At 52.8% G+C, this 23287-nt stretch overlaps 2 protein-coding genes across 2 annotated transcripts; both read right to left on the bottom strand.

Annotated features, from left to right (window-relative positions):
- Positions 1-3551: 3551 nt before the first annotated feature.
- ASB10 (ankyrin repeat and SOCS box containing 10) lies at positions 3552-12180 on the bottom strand. Its single transcript, XM_084212115.1, has 5 exons — positions 11771-12180; positions 7260-7527; positions 6281-6785; positions 4446-4559; positions 3552-4195 (listed from the first exon to the last, which is right to left on the bottom strand). The coding sequence occupies exons 1-5, from the start codon at positions 12060-12062 to the stop codon at positions 4010-4012; spliced, it is 1365 nt and encodes a 454-aa protein (XP_084068241.1). The 5' UTR covers positions 12063-12180; the 3' UTR covers positions 3552-4009.
- Positions 12181-19822: 7642 nt separating this feature from the next.
- Positions 19823-20877, bottom strand: H2BK1 (H2B.K variant histone 1; the record flags this gene model as incomplete). Its single annotated transcript, XM_084216239.1, has 2 exons — positions 19823-20059; positions 20758-20877. The coding sequence occupies 2 exons, from the start codon at positions 20875-20877 to the stop codon at positions 19823-19825; spliced, it is 357 nt and encodes a 118-aa protein (XP_084072365.1).
- Positions 20878-23287: the final 2410 nt, after the last annotated feature.

The raw sequence follows: 23287 nt of genomic DNA on the forward strand, positions 1-23287 counted from the left end.
TATGAGTAACAAGAATGGGGCTTCACTTTAATTCAGGGATGGCATCATGGGTGTAACAGGTCTGAACAACATCAGAGGCTGCAACATCTGCCCTGGAGCACAGACCACACTGGCTGGAGAGCATCTCTGCCCAGGCCTCCTCCTGGGCTGTAAAAAGGGCAAATCCCATCAAATACAGACCCAGGGCTCCTGAGCATTTGTATGATCTCAAGTGCCCAGCAGAAAAGCCCCCACACAAGCACTGTGCACAGCTGTCCTCCCTCCATCTCAGGGGATGCACTGCAACAAGAAAAGCCCAGGGAAACCCTGTGTGTGGAGTCAGGGCTGAGTGATAGCTTCCACACAGGAACAGCACAGCTGAACACAATTCCAGCCCAAGTAAGGGGAGAAATAAAACTTTAACATTTAAAATTACATATCTGTGTAGTTTTAAATTATATGATGAAGAGAAACAGAAAATTGTTGCCCATATGTTCTTACGTGGCATCAAACGAAACATAGCAGTGGCAGCAGAAAGATAAAGAGAGGAAGGTGATCAATGCACCGTGCAATTCCTCTCTCCTTCCCACCAGGGCATCAGAATGCTCAAATACACGCAGATCCAAAAAGTGACTGGGCAAATTTATGGCAGAAAAAAAAATCTCTCCACAGCCAAAAAATACAAAGATGCCTTTTTCACTCAAGACTACCTAAGAAGCAGGTTACAACTCAGGGTGGGTACAGATATGCTGGGAAAGAGCTTTTCTCTGCTTGCTTTGCCTGTAAGTACCTGACTGTTAACCCCCGTTATGGCCTCTCATGCTCTTTACTGAGGAACAGGAAAAATTGAGTGAGAGTCAAGCAGGTGCTTGAGGCTGGGAAGCCTGCAGAGTGTGCTGGTTCTCTGTCAGAAAGAATACCAGGGATGGGCAGGGCTTTGGCTGCACAGGGAAGGTCAAAGCAGAATCCAGTGGCTGCAGCTGGGATGGGAACTTCTGTCTAGAGCTGGGATGACTCTTCCCCAGAGCACACCACTTGAATGGCTGCACTGAAAATGCAACAGTGGACTCACATCTCTCCAGCCACTCCTAAGGGTGCATCTTGCTGTGACTGTTCTGCTGACAAACCCAGGTGGATGCTGAAGCAGGAGCACCAGCCTGTGCCCATGAGACATTCCCAGCAAACCCAGGACACAGAAGTGACTGGCAGCTGCCCATGCCTGCAGCAGCTGATACAAACATACCAGAACCATGTGTCCCTGCGCTAACAACCCCCTAGGTTAAGTGTTCTCAGTAGAGACCACAGCCCTCCCACTCAGGATGGTTAAATTTCCCTGGCAAAATTGTCCCCTCAAGTTCATCCAAGGCTGCATTAGGAATTCCCCCTTCAGAAACCTGAAAAAATAGCAAAGCTTTTTGAATTGCCAGAATGTGCTCTGGAACATTAAATCTTTTTAAATCTGTTATTGTAAATGTTTTTGAAAATCAATTGCTAATCAATTAACATAACTGAGTTGAAGTCAGAGCATTTGCAGTCAGCCTGCATCTTAGCTTGAGCCTTTCTGATATTTCCATTTGCCAAAGGGCTGGAGTTCCCAGAAGCTTTTCTGGTGGATGGGTTAGATTTGGTTTAGTTTTTTCCCCACCAGTTGCATTGGTTGGGCTGTAAAAGGTTCTCCCCTTTTCCTACCAGGCTCACATTCCTAGAAGACTGTTATCCAGTATCCTTATGCATAATGAACTCATGCCCCTTTCAGTTTTGGTAGGAGTACAGAAAAAATTCAGTTTCTGAAGATATGTGGCCAGGCATGACCTGTTCCTCTCTCCACACACCTGACCTCAGCCCTCCCAGGCACACCAGGATACTCTGTCTGCAAATCTGGTGGCTTTGAGAGGAGCCCTGGAAATGTACCTGCAGCCCCACTGTGGGTCCTTTGTTGCAGCGGGTGCCTGTCTGGGCCACCTTCGTCCAGGAAGGACTAGCATGTGCCAGAGCTCCATCTGCCTCTGCCTTTGCAGAAACCAGACCCTGTGTGTTCACCTCTTCCCACTGGAAGAGCTGGAGCTGCCTACATCAGCCAGTGCAGAGCAGCCTCAGAACTAACAACAGCAACCAGTGAGACCCAGGGAACAGCCTAACAGCCACAAGTAACAACTGCAAAATAAAGCAAACTATGAAATTCAACACTTCCCTGTTCTAAGGAGATATTATTAGGGCTGAGCATGCATTACTGAGCACAAGTTAATGCAGGCATAGGGACAATGTTGGAGAGAGGGATGATATACCTGTCCAGGTGTGCTGCTTTGCAGGCTGCCTGCTGAGCAGGACACCAGGTCAGGCTGAGGCAATCCCAGATTGTGCTGCCACCAGAAAGGACAGACCTTCCTGTTTCTGTTCCTCCTTCACTCGCAGACATCATCTGGGTAAAAATGAACTCTCTAAAGTGGTGATTAGACTTTGGGAACAAGATCACTGGCCCTGATCACATAAAGAGATGACCTGAGCAGACAAGCAGGTTCAGCCAGCAGGAAGGAAGGTAACTTTAGACTGTGTTCCTACACTGGTGCAAGGGAAATGCACCACTGGTCCATGGTGAGAGGGCAGGCCATCATCCATGTATTTCAAAAACTTTGGCTCCCCTGTACACTTCATCCCAGTATTGCAGATGGTTGTGGTCACCCCAAGCCAACACCTCATCTCTCTGCCCATGTGTCATAAAGCACATATCCTAAGATATACCGTCTCCATGCTGCAATAGCAGCTACATAGAGGCAGGCACAAGTGCTTCCAGGCACCTTGTGTGCACCTATAGCACATCAACACATCCCTGTTAGCATTCCTGCTGTGGCACATCAGCAGTGCAGGCACATTAGGAGCAGCAGGATCAACCTCTCAGTGTGGTTTTGGGCTCATGTCCTCAGAGCAGCAGGGCTGAGGGCACAGAGCTGCAGCCCAGAGAGGCAGGAGCAGAGAGCACCTCTGGGTCTGTCACACAGCTTTCTCCTCAGAGCTGCATGTTGCAGAGTCCTGCTGTTGCTGTAGCCATGAGGAGAGGCCAGGCAGAGCAAGTGCAGCAGGAGGAGGGACCCACTGCCCTGGGCACCTGTGCCAGCCACAGCTGTGGTGCTCAGGCACTCCTTGAGCCAGAGGCAGTAACGGAGCTTGCTTACAGCACATCTTTAAAGGATGGATAGTGCTTTCTGTGTCTTATGTCACAGGATAAAACACTTCCCTTCACCTTGTCAAGGGGGTGGTGCAGTCCAGGCAGTGTGACCCTGCACCGTGCCCTAGGTGCTCTCTGCCCAGGGGAGCAGCAGTCCCAGGACACATTCCTTCCCACCAGCACTGAGGTCCTCAGTGCTGCACAAGCACGGCCACCCTGCCCCAAGCTCCTGAGCCAGGAAACCCAGACATTGTACCTTCACGAAAGGGGTTTGATTGAACACCTACCACACATTTCCTTCTGAGAAGCAGGTGGGTGCACAGGTCTGAGTGCACATGCCACCCCCCTTGGCATGTCAGGTGAGCTCTGTCAGGACAGTCTTCAAAGAAATGAAGAAGTCATGCTTAGGTGGATATAAAGAACAGGATTTATTCCAAACACCTTTGGGTACAGACCAAGCAACTTGACAAAAGACAGGACCACAGCAATCATCCAGGACACCAGAGCTGCCTAGTACAGGCTAGGGTATTTGGATTTGGGATAGGGAAACTGGTATCCTACTACTAAGCCTGTGATCCATGCAGTGTCTTTGCTCCTTGTACCACAAAATTCCCTAATTCCCATACCTCCTTTTGTTAGTCTGGAGTCTGTCTGGATTAGTATGGACAACCAGAACACTCCAAAACAGGTGCATGATGCAGAGCACAGGGCTGGCTGGGACTGGACACAGCAGCAAGCTTGGCAAAGGGGGCTGATGTGGCCAGGCAGGATGGGGTGAGGGGAAGGGGGGAGCTGCAAAAGCACAGACTGCATTGGCGGGGTGGAACGTCTGCACAGAAAGGCACAGCAGGACTGGAACTGCCATCCCTAGTAGAGAACGTCCTCGAAGCCAAGCAGCAGGAACTGGTGCAGGGCACTGGGCAGATGCAGCTGGGACAGTACCAGCAGCAGCCGGCCTTCCAGGAGGCTCCTGAGCGTGCAGCGAGCCAGGTGCTGCAAGGAGCGAGGTCTGTGCCCCAGGGAGAAAAGGGACTGGTAGAAACATGGGTATTTCTACAGAGAGAAAAAAAAGGACCAGAGGCATGCACAGCTGAAGATATCACCCTGGGACCAGAGGTAGAACCAGACATCCACTTGCCTCACTATGGAGCATCCTCCCCACCCCCAGCAGCACCATCCCTGTGCCTGCAACCCCCCTGGCCAGCCCCAGCTCTGCCCAACCCCCTCCAGGCTGAGATGCCCCTGCAGCCCATCAGAGCCTGGACACATGTTCCTCAGCAGCAGCCAGCACTGGTTCCCTTACCTGTACCACCTCAGCTGGAACTGCTGCCAGCCAGTCCTCAGAGACACGCACGTGGCTGTAGCTGTTCACCAGGGCCTCGATGACACGCGGGCAGCTGTGGCAGCACCGCAGCACCTGGCCAGGAACAGAGAGATGCCTTGAGAGGCCACCTGGAACAGGGGCTGGACAGTGTTAAAGGAATAAAGCAGGGATTGATCAAAAAGGCCTTCAAAGGATGCACCTTGGGCAGTACAAGAGCCTGGCTGAGGCTACACCCAAGATGGACTCCAAGTCACAAGTTTTCGTATTTTTATAAGTTTTGGTCCATTTACATATTTGGGTTAATTGTCCAATTACAGCTTCAGGTTAGGCAGCCCCATCCTCCCAGTTTGCTCTCCTCAGTTCACTGTTTACACGTTTTGGGCCTGAAGCTGTAATGGTATCCTTGGTTCTTGGGCTAGAAAAGGATTGTTTTGTCTGACTGAGCTGTGAAGAGAGCTTGCTAACACTTTATATAAAGTTCAGAGTTATATATACTAATGCAGTACAGAATCCGGAAAATATGAAAGCTAAAACTCAAGGCATCAAGAGCAGGTGATCACCATCATTTGGCAAGATCCTGCAAGCCCCACTGTCACCTCCTAAAGTACTGCTCAATCCAGATATAGTAAGTCTGGTGAACTCCTGTCCTTCCCTCATGCTGACCCAGGAGAGAAAAACCACTGCAGATATGAAGACCAGTGCATCCCTCCTTGCAAAGAGGAGGGTTGAGCCATCACTCAACATGCACAGCATGGCTGCCTTCAGCACAACCCACAGCTCCTCCTCAGACACAGGGACCGTCATGCATGGCTGGGGTGATGATCTCCACCAGCTGCAAGGAGCTCATAAACAACAACACTCTGCTTTACACCAGACTCCCTACCTCCCATTGCAGTAGTTAGAGCATGAGCCATTCCAGGGCAGGGACTGGCATTCATTTTGTGATCAGAGAGAGCACAGCACACCATGCCTCTTTTGAGAGCCACACTGGGAGCTCAGGGATGCAGGATCGTGCCTCTTGGGTGCACGGCTGCAGAGACATCTGTACCTGTGTCTAGAGCAGTGCTGGGCCTATGTCAAGGGTGGCACAGAACCACAGAGGACTTCACAGATATTTGTACAACATCTCTGGTATGTCTCACGTTGGTGTAGGTGCAGGTGACACACCAGTGCCATGCACCTAGCAACAGTGCAGCCTTTGGAGAGCACCCCACCCAGGCAAAGCTGCTCAGAGACAGATTTCCCTGGCTCCGGGCTGCCACTCCCCATGGCCCAGGCCAGCAGTAGCTGTCAGAGTCTATTCTGGCTGTACCAGTGATCCTCATTATCTGGCGTTAATAGGAGATTAATTAGTGTTAATTGTTGATTTTCCTGTATTTTCCCAAAGGGGAGAGCAATCTGCTGATCTCCGGGCTGGGTAATTATTGCAGTGCTCAGGAATTAAGACAGGAAATTAACCCTTTGTCTACGGGTGTCTTGCAGAGACAGCAGGAGCTGGAGGGTGTGCCCCTGAGAAGAAACACCTCCAGAGAAAAAGGACCAACAATTTCCAGAGCAAGTAATTATGGAAACTGGGTGAGTGCTGTCCACACATTTTAGCAGACAAAAGCAGGACAGTACTACAGCAAAACACACCCCAGGAGAAAGCATCAGGGATTCCCATGCCAATAATGGCAGTTCTCTCTTCCCAGGCCCTGGGCAGAGCAGGGCAGGACAGCAAACAGGCTGCCTTGGAACAAGCCCTGCTGTGACAGGAGGGCCCAGGGGGGCCCTGGTGCTGCTCACAGCCTTCCCCTCCCATCCACTCCACACACCTTGAGCAGGGAGCCTGGCCAGACGCGGACGGCGCCGTGGTTGAGCAGCACTCGCACCACCTGCTCCGGGTGATGCTCCCGCTTGTAGGCAGCCACCTGCAGGATGTTGTGCAAGGCCGTGTTGCCACCGTAGTTCATGACATTGACATTGGCACCCCGGGCCAGCAGTAACTCTGCGATTTGAGCGTTGGCATTCTTGCAGGCCAGGTGCAGCGGGCGCTGCCGGTCCCGGTCCTCGGCGTTGACGCTGGCACCGCTCTCCACCAGCAGCTGGCACACCCGGTAGTAGCGGTCCATGTCCTGGGGCTGATGGTGCTGGGCACAGGCAGCATTCAGCGGTGTTTGCCCCTCCTTGTTCCTCACCTCCAGTTCAGCCCCGTGGTGCAGAAGCAGCTGGACGTGCTCTGCCAGGCCGTGCCGTGATGCCACATGCAGTGCCGTGTCCTGCTCCTCCTCCGTCTGACTGTTCACACTGGCACCGTGCTGCAGCAGCTGCTGGACACACCTGTGCGGGCCAAGGCGACTTGCTGACCATGCCTCATCTCCACCTCCCATCCTGCCTCCCAGCTCCTACATCTGTACCATCCCAGCCTTTCCCCAGAATCCGAAAACCCCTGCTCCTCATGCCCTGGAGCACTGTTTTTAAGCCAGGATGACTGGTGAGCAGAGATGCTGTCACCCTAATTTCAGCTAACTCTGCACAGACCTCTTAAGTGTTGTCACACCTCATGCCTGCTCGCATGCACAGCGGATCTGCACGGGAACACCCGAACATTACAGCGTGACCACTGGCTCTCAGCTGCACCTGCTAAGGACACGGCCTTGCAGTCACCTGCTGGACCTCGGGGCAGGAGCAGGCACCAGGGCCAGCCCCGTTCTGCACCCACCAGCCCACCCTCGGGGGTGAGGAGGGACCCCTCCCACACGGGATTAGGCTCGAGGGGGCGGGAGGCTGGCTGCTGCCCCCGGCAGGACTCACCCGATGGAGACGGAGCTCTTGCAGAGGTGCAGGGGCCTGTAGCCCTGCTCGGAGACGGCCTCGGGGTCGGCCCCGGCGCCGAGCAGCAGCCGCACGCAGCCGGCGCTGGCGGCCGCGCAGGCCTCGTGCAGGGCCGTCCTGCCCCCCGGCGCCAGGTCCACGGCGGCGCCGCGCAGCAGCAGCAGCCGCAGGCACTCCGTGTAGCCCCGGCCCGCCGTGATGTGCAGCGGCGTGGTCAGCTCCTGCTCGTAGCTCAGCGACCACAGTCCTGCGGGGAAGAGAGCTCAGGGAGCCACATCCAGCCGCGGTGCACAAAGGCCTGCCCTTTTCCTTGAGGTACATCCCCCTGAGGGACGGGTGTTTCCCCTCATAGGGCCATCAAGTCCCTTCCCTGCAAGATCCCTGCATTTGGACTGGCCCCCCAGGCAGAGATCTCTGGAAGGCTCCCACAGCCGTGCAGACAGGGAGCTCCAGGGAGCAGCAGCCCGCAGCAGAGGCTGCTCTGGGCACTGTGCCCTTCACCGGGGGTACACGGTCGGGGCGCAGCAGATGAAGGGTCTGGGGCTCGAGCAGGGCTGATGGTGTGAGGTGGCTGGGCCAAACACCGCATGTGAAGCACCATAAACACAAGGAACCAGGCAGCAGAAAGGTGTCAGAGCCAACTGCTGCACACACAGGGGACTCAAACAAGCTCTGAGCAGGGTGCAGACAACAAGCTACAGCAGAGCTGGACATCTAGAGCCTAGGAGATAGCAAGGGGCTGAAATGTGCCAGCTCTCAAAGATGCTGACCCAGCACAAACCACCGCTGAGCCGGTGCTTTCTGCTAACAGCCTGCAGATGCTACAGGAAAAATCTCCTTAAACTGTGCTTCTTATTGCCTACCCAGACTGAGCTGGAGACATCCCAGATTGCATGGTGTGTTCCACACTACATCCTCTCAGCTCCTTCTTGCAGAGGCACTATGTCACCTGTGTTTCCCAGGGGGAAAACACGAGTGAGTTTCAAACCATGTGTTCAAACCACATGTCTCAAAGGTCTATCTCATGTTGTGACAGCCATCACAGGCTGTCCTGTTGTGACAGGACCATCTCAAAGGTCTAACCCATGTTGTGACAGTCTGGCACAACCCAAAGTGGGAGCCCACAGCAGGCTGCACACAGAGCAGCTCCCGAGCACTTGATACAATCCCTGTGGGAGGGACCAGGTTTCCTGGAGGCACCCTGTGCTCTCAGCAACAGGAACCCCTTTCCACAAGGAACACAGGAGAACCCGACCACATCCCTGTGCTCCTGTTCCCGTTACCAAGGGGCACCCTGCAAACCAAGGAGCACCCGTAACCCAGAACCCCAGGAGCAGCTATGCCCCACAGCACACAGCACAGGCTGAGCCCCACAGCGCAGAGGACAGGCTGAGCCCCACAGCAGCTGAGCCCCACAGCAGCTGAGCCCCACAGCAGCTGAGCCCCACAGCAGCTCCCCGTACTCAGCCCACGGGGGTTGAAGCGGTAATTCTTCCACTCTTCCAGGTCACTGGTGTCAAACACAGTGCTGGGGCTCAGGTCGTTCTGAGGATCTGTGAGAATCTTGGCTATGGTGCCCTGATCCCCAGCCAGCAGGGCCTGCCAGAACACCTGGGCAGGGCCATGTGCATGCTGTGTGCGGATGGGCTCCTGGCTCTTGTCTCTTCTGCCTGTGGTGCTGCCCATAGTACCCAAGCAGACTGTCCTCAGAGAGCAGGACAGGACCTGCTGGTGCACCCAGCCGGGCTCTGAGGCACAGCCCCACCAGCAGCCTTGTTTGGGCTGAGAGTCTGCCTGCCTGCCAGCCCAGGGTGTTCCGCAGGGAGGGGGAACACGTCACACCCCTCTCTGGCTCAGGCTGGGCACAGCTCAAGTCTCAGCTGTTCTATTCTGGGAAACCTTGTGACCAAACACTGGGGCCAAGAGGCTGATAAAGGCTCTCCACTCAGGCAGTGGTACCTCAGCAGTGCCCTGCTGTGAAGGGGAAACCTTCAGGAAGCGCAGGGGAGCTTGAAGGGTAGAAATGGGGTCGAGACATCACTAAGACAACAGAGAGGGAAATGGTTTCATGCCTACTCAGCGTGTTGCCCAGTGCTGCCCTGACCACAACAGCATGACCCCAGCAGCTCCACACACTTCTCCATGCCTTTGTTCCCCCCTTGGCTCCACACGTCTCCATCACTGCGCACCCATCTACCAGTTGCACCTGAGCCATTGGCACTAGGAAGATTTTTAAACAAGCTACAGGACAGCTATTTTTAATCAGAGCCAAAGAAATGGTAGAAATAGGTACATGGATGGGAAAAATTGGAGGTAATTATCCTTTAGACCCCCCACATTTCCTCCTCTTTCTTGATATCCAGCCTTGCACAGAGCCCCCGATAGCTTTGGTGCTCCCTTTCAGTCCTCAGACTCTCCCCTGGCTTGGCTGCTCACTGCAGTGCTGTCACCTGAGCTGGTGTCTTCCTCTGAGCCCACTTGTCTGCACACAGCCAGCCTGCCCGCCTGGGTCACAGAAGAGCACGCCCTGCTCAGTGGCAGTAGCACCGTGCACATATTGTTCACTCCATGTGATCTAGAGAACATGTCAAACTGCTTGGAAGGCTAGTAGAGTTCAGTCTAATTTTGTGTCATGGAACTACTCAGATCATGCAGCTAAACACCAGTTAAGTCACCCCAACAGACCACCAAGCAACAATCACCAGAGGACCAGAGCAGAGTGTAAGACAGGGAACTTTACCCTTCTCAGTAATGAAAGTGAATGAGCAAGTTCTATGCGGACAGTATCCAGTTTGCTTTGTGTGTGCAAACTTCACCTTGTCTAACTGAAATGTAGCCTAAAAAAAGGTAAAGGGAAGTCCCTGGCAGATGTTCTCACCTGATGGGACCCTCTATTTACCCAAGGATCTAAGCAGGTATCCCATGGAAGCCTGAGGTTCCCAGTCACGCACCAGGGAGGCAGAAAGTGGTGTAAGTTCCAGTGACATCAGACAGTTTACTCTTCCTCTGGGCACCGTAAAATACCAGCGAGGTGATCTGGGAAGGACAAGGTCACTAGAACCTACTGTTAAGGTGACTCAGTTCTGGGAACCTGTCCCTATGCAGTCAGTGAGACACAGAGACAAGCCTCGGGTAGCGTGAAGGTTTGTTTTGGTTTTTGTTCTGTATTCCTATCTGACAAATTTGGCAGCACATTTTTGCTCTGTGCTTGATGAATGATCTTGTTTGGCTGGGTTTTTCATGTCTTGAAACTTTGTTGATTAGAAAAATTTCTGGATGAGGTCGTTTCACATTGTTCCATTTTCTCTGGGCACAAACCTTTACCAGCAGAGAGACTGGCTGCTCCAGTGTCTGCCAGCCTGGCACAAGACAGGAATTACCACACCCAATCCGTATTTTACTGACAAATGATCTCACTTATACAAAAGGTAACACCTTCAGTGATTTCATTCCTAAGTAGACTGTAACAATTCAAAACCCGGGTCTTACAAATCTTGCAACTGAGTAAATAATCTTCGCAGCTCTCAAGTAGCAGCATGTGCATTGGCAAGCCCACACACCCTATTTGTCTCTAGCTGGAGTGGATCCCCACAGAAGGCTGTTGTCTGTCTCAGCATCAGGACATGCTCCCCTGGGAAAGCAGTTTCATCAACAGCTCTTGCATTCTCCTATGGGTGGCTTTTGCACCAGCCTTCTGTTGAGGAGGCTCTTTCCCAAATTTGCCCTAATCCAGGACGAATAAGTTAAAGGCCTTCCCCACCTGACATTCTTAAATTCTGGGAGTCTGCCTGCACCAGGTCACCAGGGGACAGCAGCAAGAGCAAGGGCACATCCAGGCTGCCCAGCACACCTATACCTTGAGCACACACACCAGCTGCCCTGCTTTCTGAGGAGCTTATAGACCATGCTGATGAGAAGGCAAGTAAAAGGGACCAGAGAGTGTGAAAGCATGTGTGGTTGCCCCAAGATGTGCCTGGACAAGGTAGAGATCGACAAGTGAGATGTACAGATGGAAAGAAGCACCAGGAATGATTAGCTCCTGCCTTCTGTCACTGAGGAAAACTTGCTTCCACCATCTTTCTCATAGACTGGATTTCTGCTCCCCTGGTCAAATCTATGTCATGGAACAGAGCAGCATTCTGATGCCTCTTCACCCATGCACACTCCCCACCTCACATGTATTTCACATCCACCCCAGCAATCTCTTACAGGACAGTTCTGTAAGCAGAGGATGTGCTTCTCCAGCAACTCTTCCAGGGGCCCTATTCTCATTATTTCCCCATAGATCTGCCTCATGCCACCTTCAACAAGCCTACTACTACTTGTTGTACAGCCTTAGAGGCTTCCTTCCTCACACTAAAGTTGTTCTCAAGTCCTTCTTCCACCACTGGGGATTCCTTTCAATATTTTTCTCAGGTGCCTGAGCCCTATCCTTGGACCCCATCCTGGGCATTTTCTATCCCCCCCACGTCCCAGCCCCTCATACCCACCACGTTTTCTGCTAGTCCAGCGCAGCTCATCGCCCCTGGTCTCGATGATGAGATTGATGGCTGAGCTCTTGGTGAAGTACTTCTGCACCATGTCCAGGTCTCCAGTGAAGAGTGCATTCTGGACCAGCAGATCCTGGCACTGCAGTGGCTCCAGGCGGCTGTGCTGGTGTCCCCAGCCATCTGGGCTCAGGCTGTGCTCACTGTGCTGGGACTTCACGCTGCAGGAATCCTTCCAGGGAGCCGGCTGCAGCAGACGCTGAGGGGCAGAGCGGAGAGGGGAGGTGCTGTCCATCACAGGTAACTCACCAGAGAAGTCTGAGCCACACAGTAAATGAGTTATTACAGCAAAGACCCTCTTGGTCAAGGGTTTGTCCTTTGCAGGCTGCTCCTGGGTTCCAGCTCCCCTGCATCTGGCTGGACTCAGGCAGAGGCCTGAATCACCCAGTATAAATAGCCTGGCTTGGCAGCTCCTCATCACCACCTCCCCTTCTTCCAAGAGCTTATTTTCAGCTGCTGGGCACAATCACCAGCACGGACTAGGCACAGGGGAGGGATGGCAGGCGGCCTGGAAATGCTCTTTGTGCTTGTGGCTCTGCAGAGAGCCCCTGCTCCACACACTGCTCCCACTGAGAGAGAGTCAGAGCAAGGTGGGGCTACCACGGCAGGGAGGCAGGTGGGAGAGGGGAATTTGGGAAAGGCCTGGATTAGACTCGGAGTCAGAAGTCATAAAGTCCCAAGGACAGAGCTCTTCCCCACAGGCAGCTCCACAGGAACCAAAAGACCCTGAGAAGTACCACACACTGCTCTGAGAATCAGCCCTTCCCCAGGGCAGCAAGGCTGGCTGCCCACAGGGCTGGGCAGGATACAGAAGGGCAGAGAGGGGAGCCCTGAGAAAAACAGCTTGTACAACATTGTCACATTGGTCCCAAACTGTAATCAAGTTCTTTGTGGTGTGGCTGGAGGTGCTGATCAAACAAGGAACCAGACTTTGCTTGTGTTCCTGTTGGAAGCTGTTTCCAGAGCAGAGCAAAGAGTTATGTAAGAACCTTGAAGCTGAAGAGTGTCTGTGAACCAGTCCCAGGACTGGGATCATGCCCAACATTTCCATTGCCTCAGCCCAGCTGCTCTGTGCCAGTGCAGCATCCCCTGGTGCTGGGCTGGGAGCACATTGTTCTCCTGAAGGATGCAGTGGCTGCATCTCCAGCTCCACTGTGAAACCCATACATGAGCTTCAGAGTCCCCTCCAGTCAGGTGAGGGGCTCAGAGCAGCAGCCCTGACTTGGGGAACTTGAGTACAGGAAGTCTGGATTCCCTAAGAGAAGAGGAAAAGGACAAACTAAGAACTCTTAGTTCTTCTCCAACCTGTTTTTACAACTTGTGCTGTTCCTGAAACCAATGCCATAATTTCCACCCAGCTAGGGGCTTGGGACCAGAATCCCAAACCAACCCCTCTCACTCAGCACTGCTCCTGCACCCAAGGCCATCCAGGAAAGGTCCCTGGGAGGCGCGCCCTGCCTGCAGGCATCCCCTACCCATTACGCCTGCGTGCTGGCTGAGGGCAGGCCATGTGTTCACAGTCAGCATTTCACACACCTGGGTCTGCACCTCCTTGACTGCACCAGCTACCCTGGACATTTTCTCCCATTCCCATGGCTAACAACAAAAAAATCCCTAAAACCACTTCAAACAAACCAATCAACCCAAAACTACAAACAAAAAACGCACACAGAAAGGAAAAAACAGCAAAAACCACCAAACCCACAAAATACAAGCAGCCTCCTTCTGCATCTCCAAGCCCAGCACCCACAGGTGCCAAGTAGGAAAGTCCACAGGGACATTGAGGGCACTGAGGGTCCTCAGCTGCAGGCAGAGAAAAGGGTGCCAGAGCCATCCCTTTCCTAGCCAGAAGAGCAGCCAGCTGGGTCACTGAGAAAGAGGCAAATGTCAGAATACAACATGTCTTTAAGTGCACCTGGGGCTTTCATCCTCACCCCACTAATGTCTGGTCACAAGGCAGCACTGAGAAAAACCACAGCTGGGAGACCCCTGGCTAGGAGGGCCTGAACATGGTCAGGAGGAAGAGGATAGGGAGTGAATACTGCCTTGTCCTCACACACAGGATTTCTATCTTGCATGGCTTGAGGGGGCACAGAGGGTGCCCACACAGCAGTCAGAGAGAAACAGAATAGCAAGGCCACTCTCCCAGCCAGCGCTAACCAGCACCCACAGAACCGCTGCTGCTGCTCCATCAGCTCCCTCACACCTAGTCCCTCCAGCTTGTGCATCTGCCATGGGCTTTCAGGGGCACAGGCTTGTCCTCAGCTTCAGAGCCAGCCTAGGACAGCTGACACAACTCCTCCAACAGTGTCCAGAGCACCCCAGCTGAAAGCCCTGGGGCCTCGGGGTCAGGAACATGCAGTGACACAAGTCCAAGGGCTGGTCAGAAAGCAACCACAGGTGAAAGCCAGGAGCCCTGAACAACAGTTCCATCACTAGGCATGGCCCACACACCTCCATTGCCATGGACAGCACCCAGGTGCCATGACCTGGCTGTGCATTATCCCTCACCCCAGAGGACACCATGTCTATCTTGTCGTATAAATGTCTCCATAGGGCCAAGCACTGCAGCTATGGTGGGGAGAGGCATTCAGAGCCTCAGAAGGAGGCTGTGTGGGGAGGGAGCAGCATGCATGGAGACGAGCCTGTAACGAGTTTGTAATATGCATGTGTGGCACGGCCCGCGCAGCGTCATCACAATGGCACAGGCACTTTCCTGCCTCATTGCCTCCCAAATGGATTTTAAATATCATTCCGAGGACACAATTATTTAAAACGCTGAACTAAACACTCACTAATGGGAAAACGGCGTGTGGCCTGCAGCAGCCATTCCTCATGGGGCCACTCTGCCCATGTCATCCTCTCCTTCAGTCCCACACCCGGCATGGGGCCACATGGCAGCTTCCTCCTCCTCCTCTTCCTCGGAGGCCAAACAGGGCACCACTGGTACCTGTGCTGAGCCCAGGCCAGCACGCATTGCTTATGTGAGACCACACCTTGTGTCCCCATCCCAGTGACCTCCAGCCCCAAAGCGGCTTCCAGGCTCCAGGGACGCTGCGAGTCAGCCCCAGGGCTCCAGGTCAGGGTCACCTTACCAGACAGCAGGTCTTCCTGTCTCTGCCCAGTTTGGCATCAGGTAATGCAGGGCTACACTGGGAGAGGACAAGGATGAGAACAAGGCTGCCTCCTGACCCCCTTTATATGGCCCTGGAAGTTATGGTTACAACATAAGATTTACTTTTTGACTTAGTCTGAATATGTCCCACACCCGCAGGCACAATCCTGAGTAGGGGAGATGAAGAAAGCGGCATTATTGTAGGAATCCAGAGCACACAGAGCATGAAAAGAGAGCAAAACCCCAAGGAAACAAACTCTTTTTAGCAAACCTTGCTGGGGACAACACAGGTAGAGAGAGCTCCAAGGATGCCATGGATGCTCAGTCCCAGTACAACACTGGCAGCATCGGGGTGACAGAGCTTCAGGCAACACTGCATTGGTGATGGGGGAGTGCTTGCCTGACCTTTGACCATGCCCTCTCTCCTTTCCTCCACACAGGGATTCCAAGACTACCACAAGCTGCCAGCCCTCAGAGACAGCAGCCAGCCCCAGCCCAAACAGAGAAGGGAAGTGCCCCAGAGCAGCACCATCCCCAATACGAGCAGCTGAGCACAGAGAAGGTGAGTCCATTGCTGGAACCCCGGCTGTACACCAGAGGTTCATATTTTAACAGCTTTGGCCAGGGCTATCCATCACCAGCTCATTTTCCTCCCTGTGCCGAGCTGCTCCTGCCTCTGCTGCTTGGAGCAGTGTCTGATGAGACACCGGAGCACCACCTGGCAGCACGGCTGCCAAGGGACACTGCATGGCAAGGGGAATACACACGGGTCTGCACACTGCTGCCAGCCTCCACTGCCCAAAAGGCTCCCTCTCCTCAAACCTGCTCCACTCCTAACAGACCTCAGGGATGCTCTGCCTTCTGCTCCTCCTCTGTGTGAGAGAAAGAGCACATGCTCTTAAGCCACTGCTCTCTTAGAGAACAGAAAACAGAGCACAGGCATGGGTGATACTTTCATGAATGCTCATTCAGCACTATAGTGCTCTTTCTGAGAGGTTGAAGAAAGGGACGAAGAAAGAAAATTGTTTCTAGCCCACAGACATGCATAGGTTAGTCAGAACACAGATGTGGGGCCAGGGATATACAGCATGAGAGTGATTTAGTGTTGCAGTACTAAAAACTTGCTGTGACACTTGTGAAGACATAGGCAGACCTGGACAAAGACAGACCCTCTGGAGCAAGGCAGCCCCAGAACCCTTTGGAAGAGAGCCTGCACAGGCTCCAAGTTTTGCTTTTAGTGCAGCCTGAGTACATCTGAGCTGTTCTCACACTGACCAGTGCCCTGTCACTGGGCAGCAGAGCCTAAAACCAACTTTGCCCACATCTCATGGGAGCCACAAGCCCAGTCTTAAAGCAGTTGAGCTGAGGGATGGCTCTCAGCAGAGCTCATCAACTTAACACAGGGTGAGCCCTTGGGAAAAGACAGCCCTGTATATGACAGCCTGTGCAGGCATGCCAGGCAGCTCCAGGGGGACTAACTGTGGGGAAAGGAGCAGCAGGATTCCTGCGCAGCAAGAGAGGAGCCCCTCGCACAGGCAATGTGAAAGGGACAGTGTGAGCAGGTTCAACGCAGAACTCTCTCATTCCAAGAGCGACCTCTTCCTTCTGCCCCTCCGTGCATCTGCACTACCTGTCACATCTCCGAGGAAGTGCGGGGATCTAGTAAGAGGAATGTGAGCCCAATCTCCAACTCCATTCTTCAGGTCTTCGTTGGGGGTGGGGGGAGGAGGGGGATGTGACACTAAGCAGGATGCAAACGTGGAGCACTGGAGAACCAAGCACCTACAGCTTTAAATCCTTACTCCTCCGGAGCTCAGCCGATACTCGATACTCTATCAGACATCTGCAGGAGACAGCCTCTGACTTCTCATAAATCAGCACTTTATCCACAGAGCCAGCCAGGCACCTGTCGAGGGAGCTGGGCTGCCGGCGGAGGAAGAGGCACGGCCCCCAGGCAGCCGGCTCCGATCCGAGCCCAGCCAGAGGGACCCGGGCAGCCGGCTCCGAGCGGGGCTCCCGCTCACACCGCAGGGATGGATCCGAGCTCAGGCAGGCAGACAGACCCATCTCCAGGGCAAGAGGAGAACTGCAGCTCCGGGCTCCTCAGCGCTGCCCATCCCTGAGAGCACGGCTGCCGGAGCTGCTGGAAAGGGAAATAAGCTGTAGCGAACGAGTCAAAAGTAAGGAATTTTTCTCTATTGCCTCCTTAAAGATAAAGGTCTGTAAGTTAAAGTTTTGAACTGCCTCCAACAACGAACAGAAACTGGTTTATTTTAGAAAATGAAGCACCCCCTTTGCAGGTCACAAAAAAGAGCTTATAGGTGATACACGAGGCAAGCAAATAATAAGCTTTTGATACATCAGGCAAACTTCGCCAGATACTAAGGAGCAGCCAATGACATTTTAGCAGGTGAAGATGATCTCCACAGGCCTGCTGTTGACAGGAGGTGGCTGTGGCCTTGCCACATTCAACATCCCCTGTAAGGATGTACCTAACCTGCCACAGGGGCTGCAATATCTACAAAACACCGGTCTTTGCTGTTCTTGACTGTCCTGGCTGCTCCTGGGAAGCTTTTCATGCCCCACCCTGCTGGCCTGGCTGCCGTGGCTCTGCTCCGTCTCTGGCTTGCTTGCCAGTTCTCAGAGGGAGCTCACCAGGGAAAGACCTATCACACCCAACACAGATCTCCCCCGTTGCACTCTGTAAGCCAGCCCTGGACCCGTGGTGGTGGTCACCCCTTTCCCGTGCTGTCGACAATTATTCTCGGCATTTTCCTTGTTTTTCTATTTTCTTTATTTTTCTCTCTTATGAGAGGAAAAAAAAAAAAGTTGAATCATCACTTTGTTTTCCAGCATCTAACCTCATTTATGTTTTAATCTCACTTGCAGGTATGTTTAGGACCTAGTTCCTTTCCACAATTATAGATCAAGGCAAAACTTGCCTCTCCTCACCTTAGGCCTCCCACTCTTGGGCTGGACTCTCCCAGGCCTGCCTCCCACTCATGCATGCAGCTGAGCATCCCCGCAACTCTCTGCCCCTAGTGCTAGCCACACAGCCTCTCCCCACAGCACAGCCACCACAAGGGCTAGAAGGAGGAAAAGAGGTGCAGCCCACACCTCTGCTCAAGTCCAGTTCTGGCTTGCAAGCCAGACACAATGAAGAGATTGCTCTTCAATGCTGTCCTACAGTCAAAAGGAAACAGAGCACCCAGCACAGCCCTTGACTATCTCCCCAGCCAGCCCTACTCTACAGCAGCAGGGATGGAGCTGAAGGGGAGATGCCCAGTGCTGCTGCCTCCTGTGCCCTCCCTAGAAGCAATATGTACATCTTGTCTGGCCCACACTACTGAGCCAGGCTGGCCCTCACTAGAGTCACAGCTCAGGAGACTCAGCAGCACCTCACATGCTAGGGAAATCCAGGATTGCCCCTTTACTGCCACCTTGAAACTTAGCACAGCTCTGGTTCCTCCTGGTACCCCTACCCTGACAGTGGCTGTGAAGATAAGACATTAGAACCAGGCATCCAGTCCCACCCTGAAGCTGACAAAAGGCACTGCAACAGGCTTTTCAGAGAAGCTCTGGATGCCCAAGCATCCAAAGCCAGGCTGGACAGGGCTTGGAGCAACTTGGTCTGGCAGAAGGTGTCCCTGCCTGTGGCAGGGAGGTGGACTTGGATGGGCTTTAAGGGCCCTTTCAGCTGAAACCATTCTATGGCCTCTAGCCAGAACATGGACCACATGTTTCCTTCACTCCAGCACAGACCCTGAGGCAGCAGCTCTGTGCAGGAATCCAGGGCAGCTCCACACACCCCAGGAAGGTGTTGTGCTTACAGGGCAGCCAAGCCATCCGCCACAGGGGCATGGCTCTGGACACAGCACTCAGCCTTATGGGCTGCCAGGCTCCACATGGACAGACAGAAGAAGTGTGCCCATGCTCCCTTCAGGGCCCTGGATCCCTCCTGTGAGAAGCACTTGGGGATACAAGGAAAGGCAGTGAGAGCCAGTCATTAATATGATGATCCAAGGCAGGACACAGGACACCCAGCCCTAGCCCAGTTTAGAGCTCGGCAAGACAAAGCTCTCTTTAAAGACACTGGAAGCAAGTAGAGATGATAGCCACATGTCTAGAAAGAAAACAGTTTGTTTTTCCTGTCAGTGAAGCTAATTTTTCTTTAGTTCTGCCTATCCCAGAAAAGGAGAAAGTTTTCACCAGAAGGAAAAAAAACCCAACAAGAAAACCACAAAACCATCAAAGTTCAAACTAAACGACAAAAACAATACACAAAAACAGCTAACAAGGAAAAACTCTCATTTGTGCAACCCACCAGAAAAAACCCAAAACAGCCAAACAAAGGAAAACAGCTTTCAAAATAGTTTATAAACATTAGAAGAACCCAGTGCTAATTTGATCCTATTGACCCAGGAAGATTTAGCATCTACTCTGACCAGTATAAACTGATAACTTGGGGAGACCCATCACAGTTAGGAAGCAGTTGAAGAACAGCAGGAAAGTCAAAGGCAGCAGAAGTTTTTAGCAGTCAGGAATCTGAAAGCCATAGTAAAGAGTTTGGAGAACTGCAGAGAACCCACTATGCTTTCCAGAACAACCCCAGCTTTGCCCAGGCACACCCTGTGGTCCCTGCTCCTAGTTGCATGTGGTTGTTTTCGAACAGCAGCTGTTCTTCCAGCCCTCCCAAACAATCCCCATGGGCACAGCTTAAACTGCCTCACAATTTGTGATGCAGAGATTAAAGACATGATCTGTATTGCTATGCATTTTTTATTTGCAGGCAAACAACGTGAGGTTCTGCTTTTTCAGCTGAATAAGAACCGACGCTTCTCCCGCAGAAGACGGCGTGCCCGGGCTGGCGTCGCCAGGGGTCACTTGCTGCTGGTGTACTTGGTGACAGCCTTGGTGCCCTCGGAGACAGCGTGCCTGGCCAGCTCCCCGGGCAGCAGCAGGCGCGCGGCCGCCTGCACCTCGCGGCTGGTGAGCGTGGCGCGGCGCCCGTACTGCGCCAGGCGCGAGGCCTCGGCCGCCAGCCGCTCCAGCATGTCGTGCACAAAGGAGTTCATGATGCTCATGGCCTTGGAGGAGATGGCGAGGTCGGGGTGCACCTGCAGGGTGGGTCCCAAACAGCAGCTCAGTGTCACCCACCCAGCACCTGGAGGGAGCCAGAGCTCCGGTCCCCGGCCCAGGGCGCTCTGACTCCAAAGGCACCTGCAACTGCCACCCTGAGGGTTTCAAATCATGGGCCACTTCAAACCCAGGACAGGCTCCCATAACGCTGTAGGAGTTTGGGGATTGCACTGGCAGAAGCCTCCTCACAATCCCCATGAAAATCATGGCTGGGAGGGATGGAAATACTCCCACATCTCCAAGTCCTATCTACAGGATCATGCTGACAGCCATGGCCTAGAAAACTCATGGCCACTTCCAAAAATGCTCTCATCTCCCCATCAAAAATCACCAGGCATCTATGCAGGGGGCCAGAAGCAGCTATTTCTACTGTACTGACTTTCTATGAAATTACTTTTTCAGGCAGAGCTAAGCAGCAGAGCTCATTCCCTCTAGAAACACTTTCTGCTCTGGATCTATCTCTACTACCCCTAGAATCCACACCCTCAACTTCTAAGCTTCAGCTGGGGCACTCCTGTACCTGCACTTACACTGTTTTTTCTTTCCCCATCTCTCTAGAAACCCAGAATTTTCTTCCTTGCTCTTTATGGTGCTAACATACAGCAGGCAGAAGTTACTTTATGTACAAAGCCATTTCTAGCAGAAAACAAACTCACCTGCTTTAAAATTTACTCACCTGCTTCAGTACTTTGTAAATGTAGACTGAAAATGCTTCCTTTCTCTTTGGCTTCCTCTTAGATCTCTTTTCCCCAGAAGCAGCAGCATGACCATGTTTCTTCAAAGGTTCTGGGCTCATCTTAGCCTCCAACAGAACAGCCAGGAAATGCTGAGGAGCTGGTTATATAGCAGAGGCAGCAGGACCTACCCTGCCTCAGTTGCAGCCCCCAAGAAGCAGGAGAGGTACACACCTGTGGCTGATGATTCCACTTTGCACTAAATGAAAAGCAGCTGGCCTGAGAGGAGCTTGGGAGTGACAGATTCAGCTAAACTTTCAGACCTGAGAAATTTGAGTGTAACCGGGGCAAAGAGGGGCAAGAGCAGAAGCATCTGAATTTACAGGGGACAGAATTACCAGAGAAGAGCCGTTCCCAGGTCCAAAAGGAGTTTGGTGAAAAGAGGGATCTTGCTTTGGTGCAAGGCTGTGAATTGGAGTACTCAAGGTACTCCAGAATCAAATGGAATCACATCTGTTCTATGGAACAGGTAATGCTATCAGGGGAAACCCAGTAACTGCAGGGAGCATAGGTCCAGAGATGAAAGGATGGCACTGTAAACATCCTACCAGCCAAATTTCCCCTGCTACCTAGTCTGCTCTTGGGATCCCACCTGCTGCACACAACAGGGCCTGGAATGCCAGGACGGGGGCAGTGGAGGGCTGACGCCCCAAGTGTGGATTGACCTGTCTTGGAAACCAATGATCACACTAATGAGGGTAAATGTGACACAGGATTTAGGCATAGCCAGGAAAAATGTGCAGCAGCACAGCAGAGACATGAACAAAACAGTTTTCTGTACTTTGGAGAGAAAAGGAAGCCTTTCAGCAGACACCACTACAGCCATTTCATAAGGGGTGATGCCAGTATGCTTGTATGGTGGGGGAACACACCTTGTTTGGTGAGGATCTCTGTGCTAACAGGTGGAATCTCCTGCTCAGGTACACACATCGCACTGGCACATCCTGAGCAAAACACATCTCCCAAAGAGTGAGTCTGGGAGGCCTACTCATCAGGCAGTGATTCTCCTATTTTGTGCAGCCCACTGTGTTCCACTGAATCACTTTATTCTCAGCCTGTCCTCATGGGGAGGCACCTGATCACTCTCCCCTAGTGCAAATGACTGTCACAGTGACGGGGGGGCAGTGCCACAGGAAGGTCCTTGCTCCCAGACACTGAAACCTTAGTGATCAGGCAGTGCAGGCTGGAATGGTCATGTCAGCGCATTTGTGAAGGAGAATTGGCTTGTAAAGATATGTGGCAGTGGGATCCTCTTGAAAGAGGAGTGACTAATTCTGGCAGTGAGGAGCAGGGGACATCACCCCTTGTGCTTCCTAAGGGGCCCTGTGTTGTCAGGAGCAGTACAGGGTCCCCCCTCAGAGGGACATTCCATTGCCCTCCTTGCAATGGGAGCTGTGTTTCCTTGGTCACAGCACACAGGGAGGGACTCCTGTGCTGAAGGAGCTGGGGGCTGTTGTATCCCTCCCCAGCTACCACCCTGTTTGTGATACACAGCCTTACACAGTGATAAACACACAGCTTTCTTTCCTGAAAACAAAAAAAAAAATTGGCTGGAAGGGACCCGTTGGTGGAGGAACAGCAACCGGTCACTCAGCACTGGAAGTCTTTACACACCAAGGGTGGAGGCTGGTCCACGGAGAAGTACAGTCAGCTTTGGACCCTCAGGTTTGGAGAATTACCATCTGCTTCCCTGGACTGCATGTGCTAGAGGCTGTACAGGCTGTTGTGCTGGGCCTGCCTCATCCTGCTGCTGGTTTGTGGTGTAGGGATCGACCTGCAGCACACACACAAGGGAATCCCACAAGCCGGAACCTGCCATCCATTCTTTTGGATAACAGGCAAGTGTGACTGCGCAGGCACTGGGTCATTTCTTTTACAGAAATGACCATCCTAGCACCTGAGGAGCAACTCTTGTAATTTATCGATAGTTTTGCTTTTCTGCAAAACCAGAAAATTCTCAGCTGAAACAGCATGAAGTGGCACTGCCTCCGCTTGTTGCTGTCTCTGAGTTCAGTGCTCCAGGACATCTGTCTGCAACAGCTGCTTCAGCACAGCCCAACACACTGTCACCACAGAACGAACTGAGGTTAAACCAAGGCTGTTAAAGCACATTTATGGATTCCATTTCACAAGTCCTGGCCTACTGTGACCCCTAGTGCAGCTACAGCTGCTTTTGCTTCAAACATATATCTGTGGCCCTCCTTTATACATCGGAGACCTGTCTGCATCTAGGAAGCTCCTCTCTCCTTGCAGCAGCAGATAGGTGACAGTGCTCTTCCTGGCTCCATGAGCTACAACAACGCTCCAACTACTGCCCCTGTCATCCCAGCATCCCCAGGCCATTCTCGGGGGTTACCATTCCCAAAGAACTGAGTAAGATTGTACCCTCCATTTATTACAGCAGATCTGAAATGCAGTGAAATGAAATGTTGTCAAATCTTTGGTAAGGAAAAGAAGTACAGGACAAATAGC

This window comes from Fringilla coelebs, assembly GCF_963513975.1.
Source record: "Fringilla coelebs genome assembly, chromosome: 1".
NCBI classification, from domain to species: domain Eukaryota; kingdom Metazoa; phylum Chordata; class Aves; order Passeriformes; family Fringillidae; genus Fringilla; species Fringilla coelebs.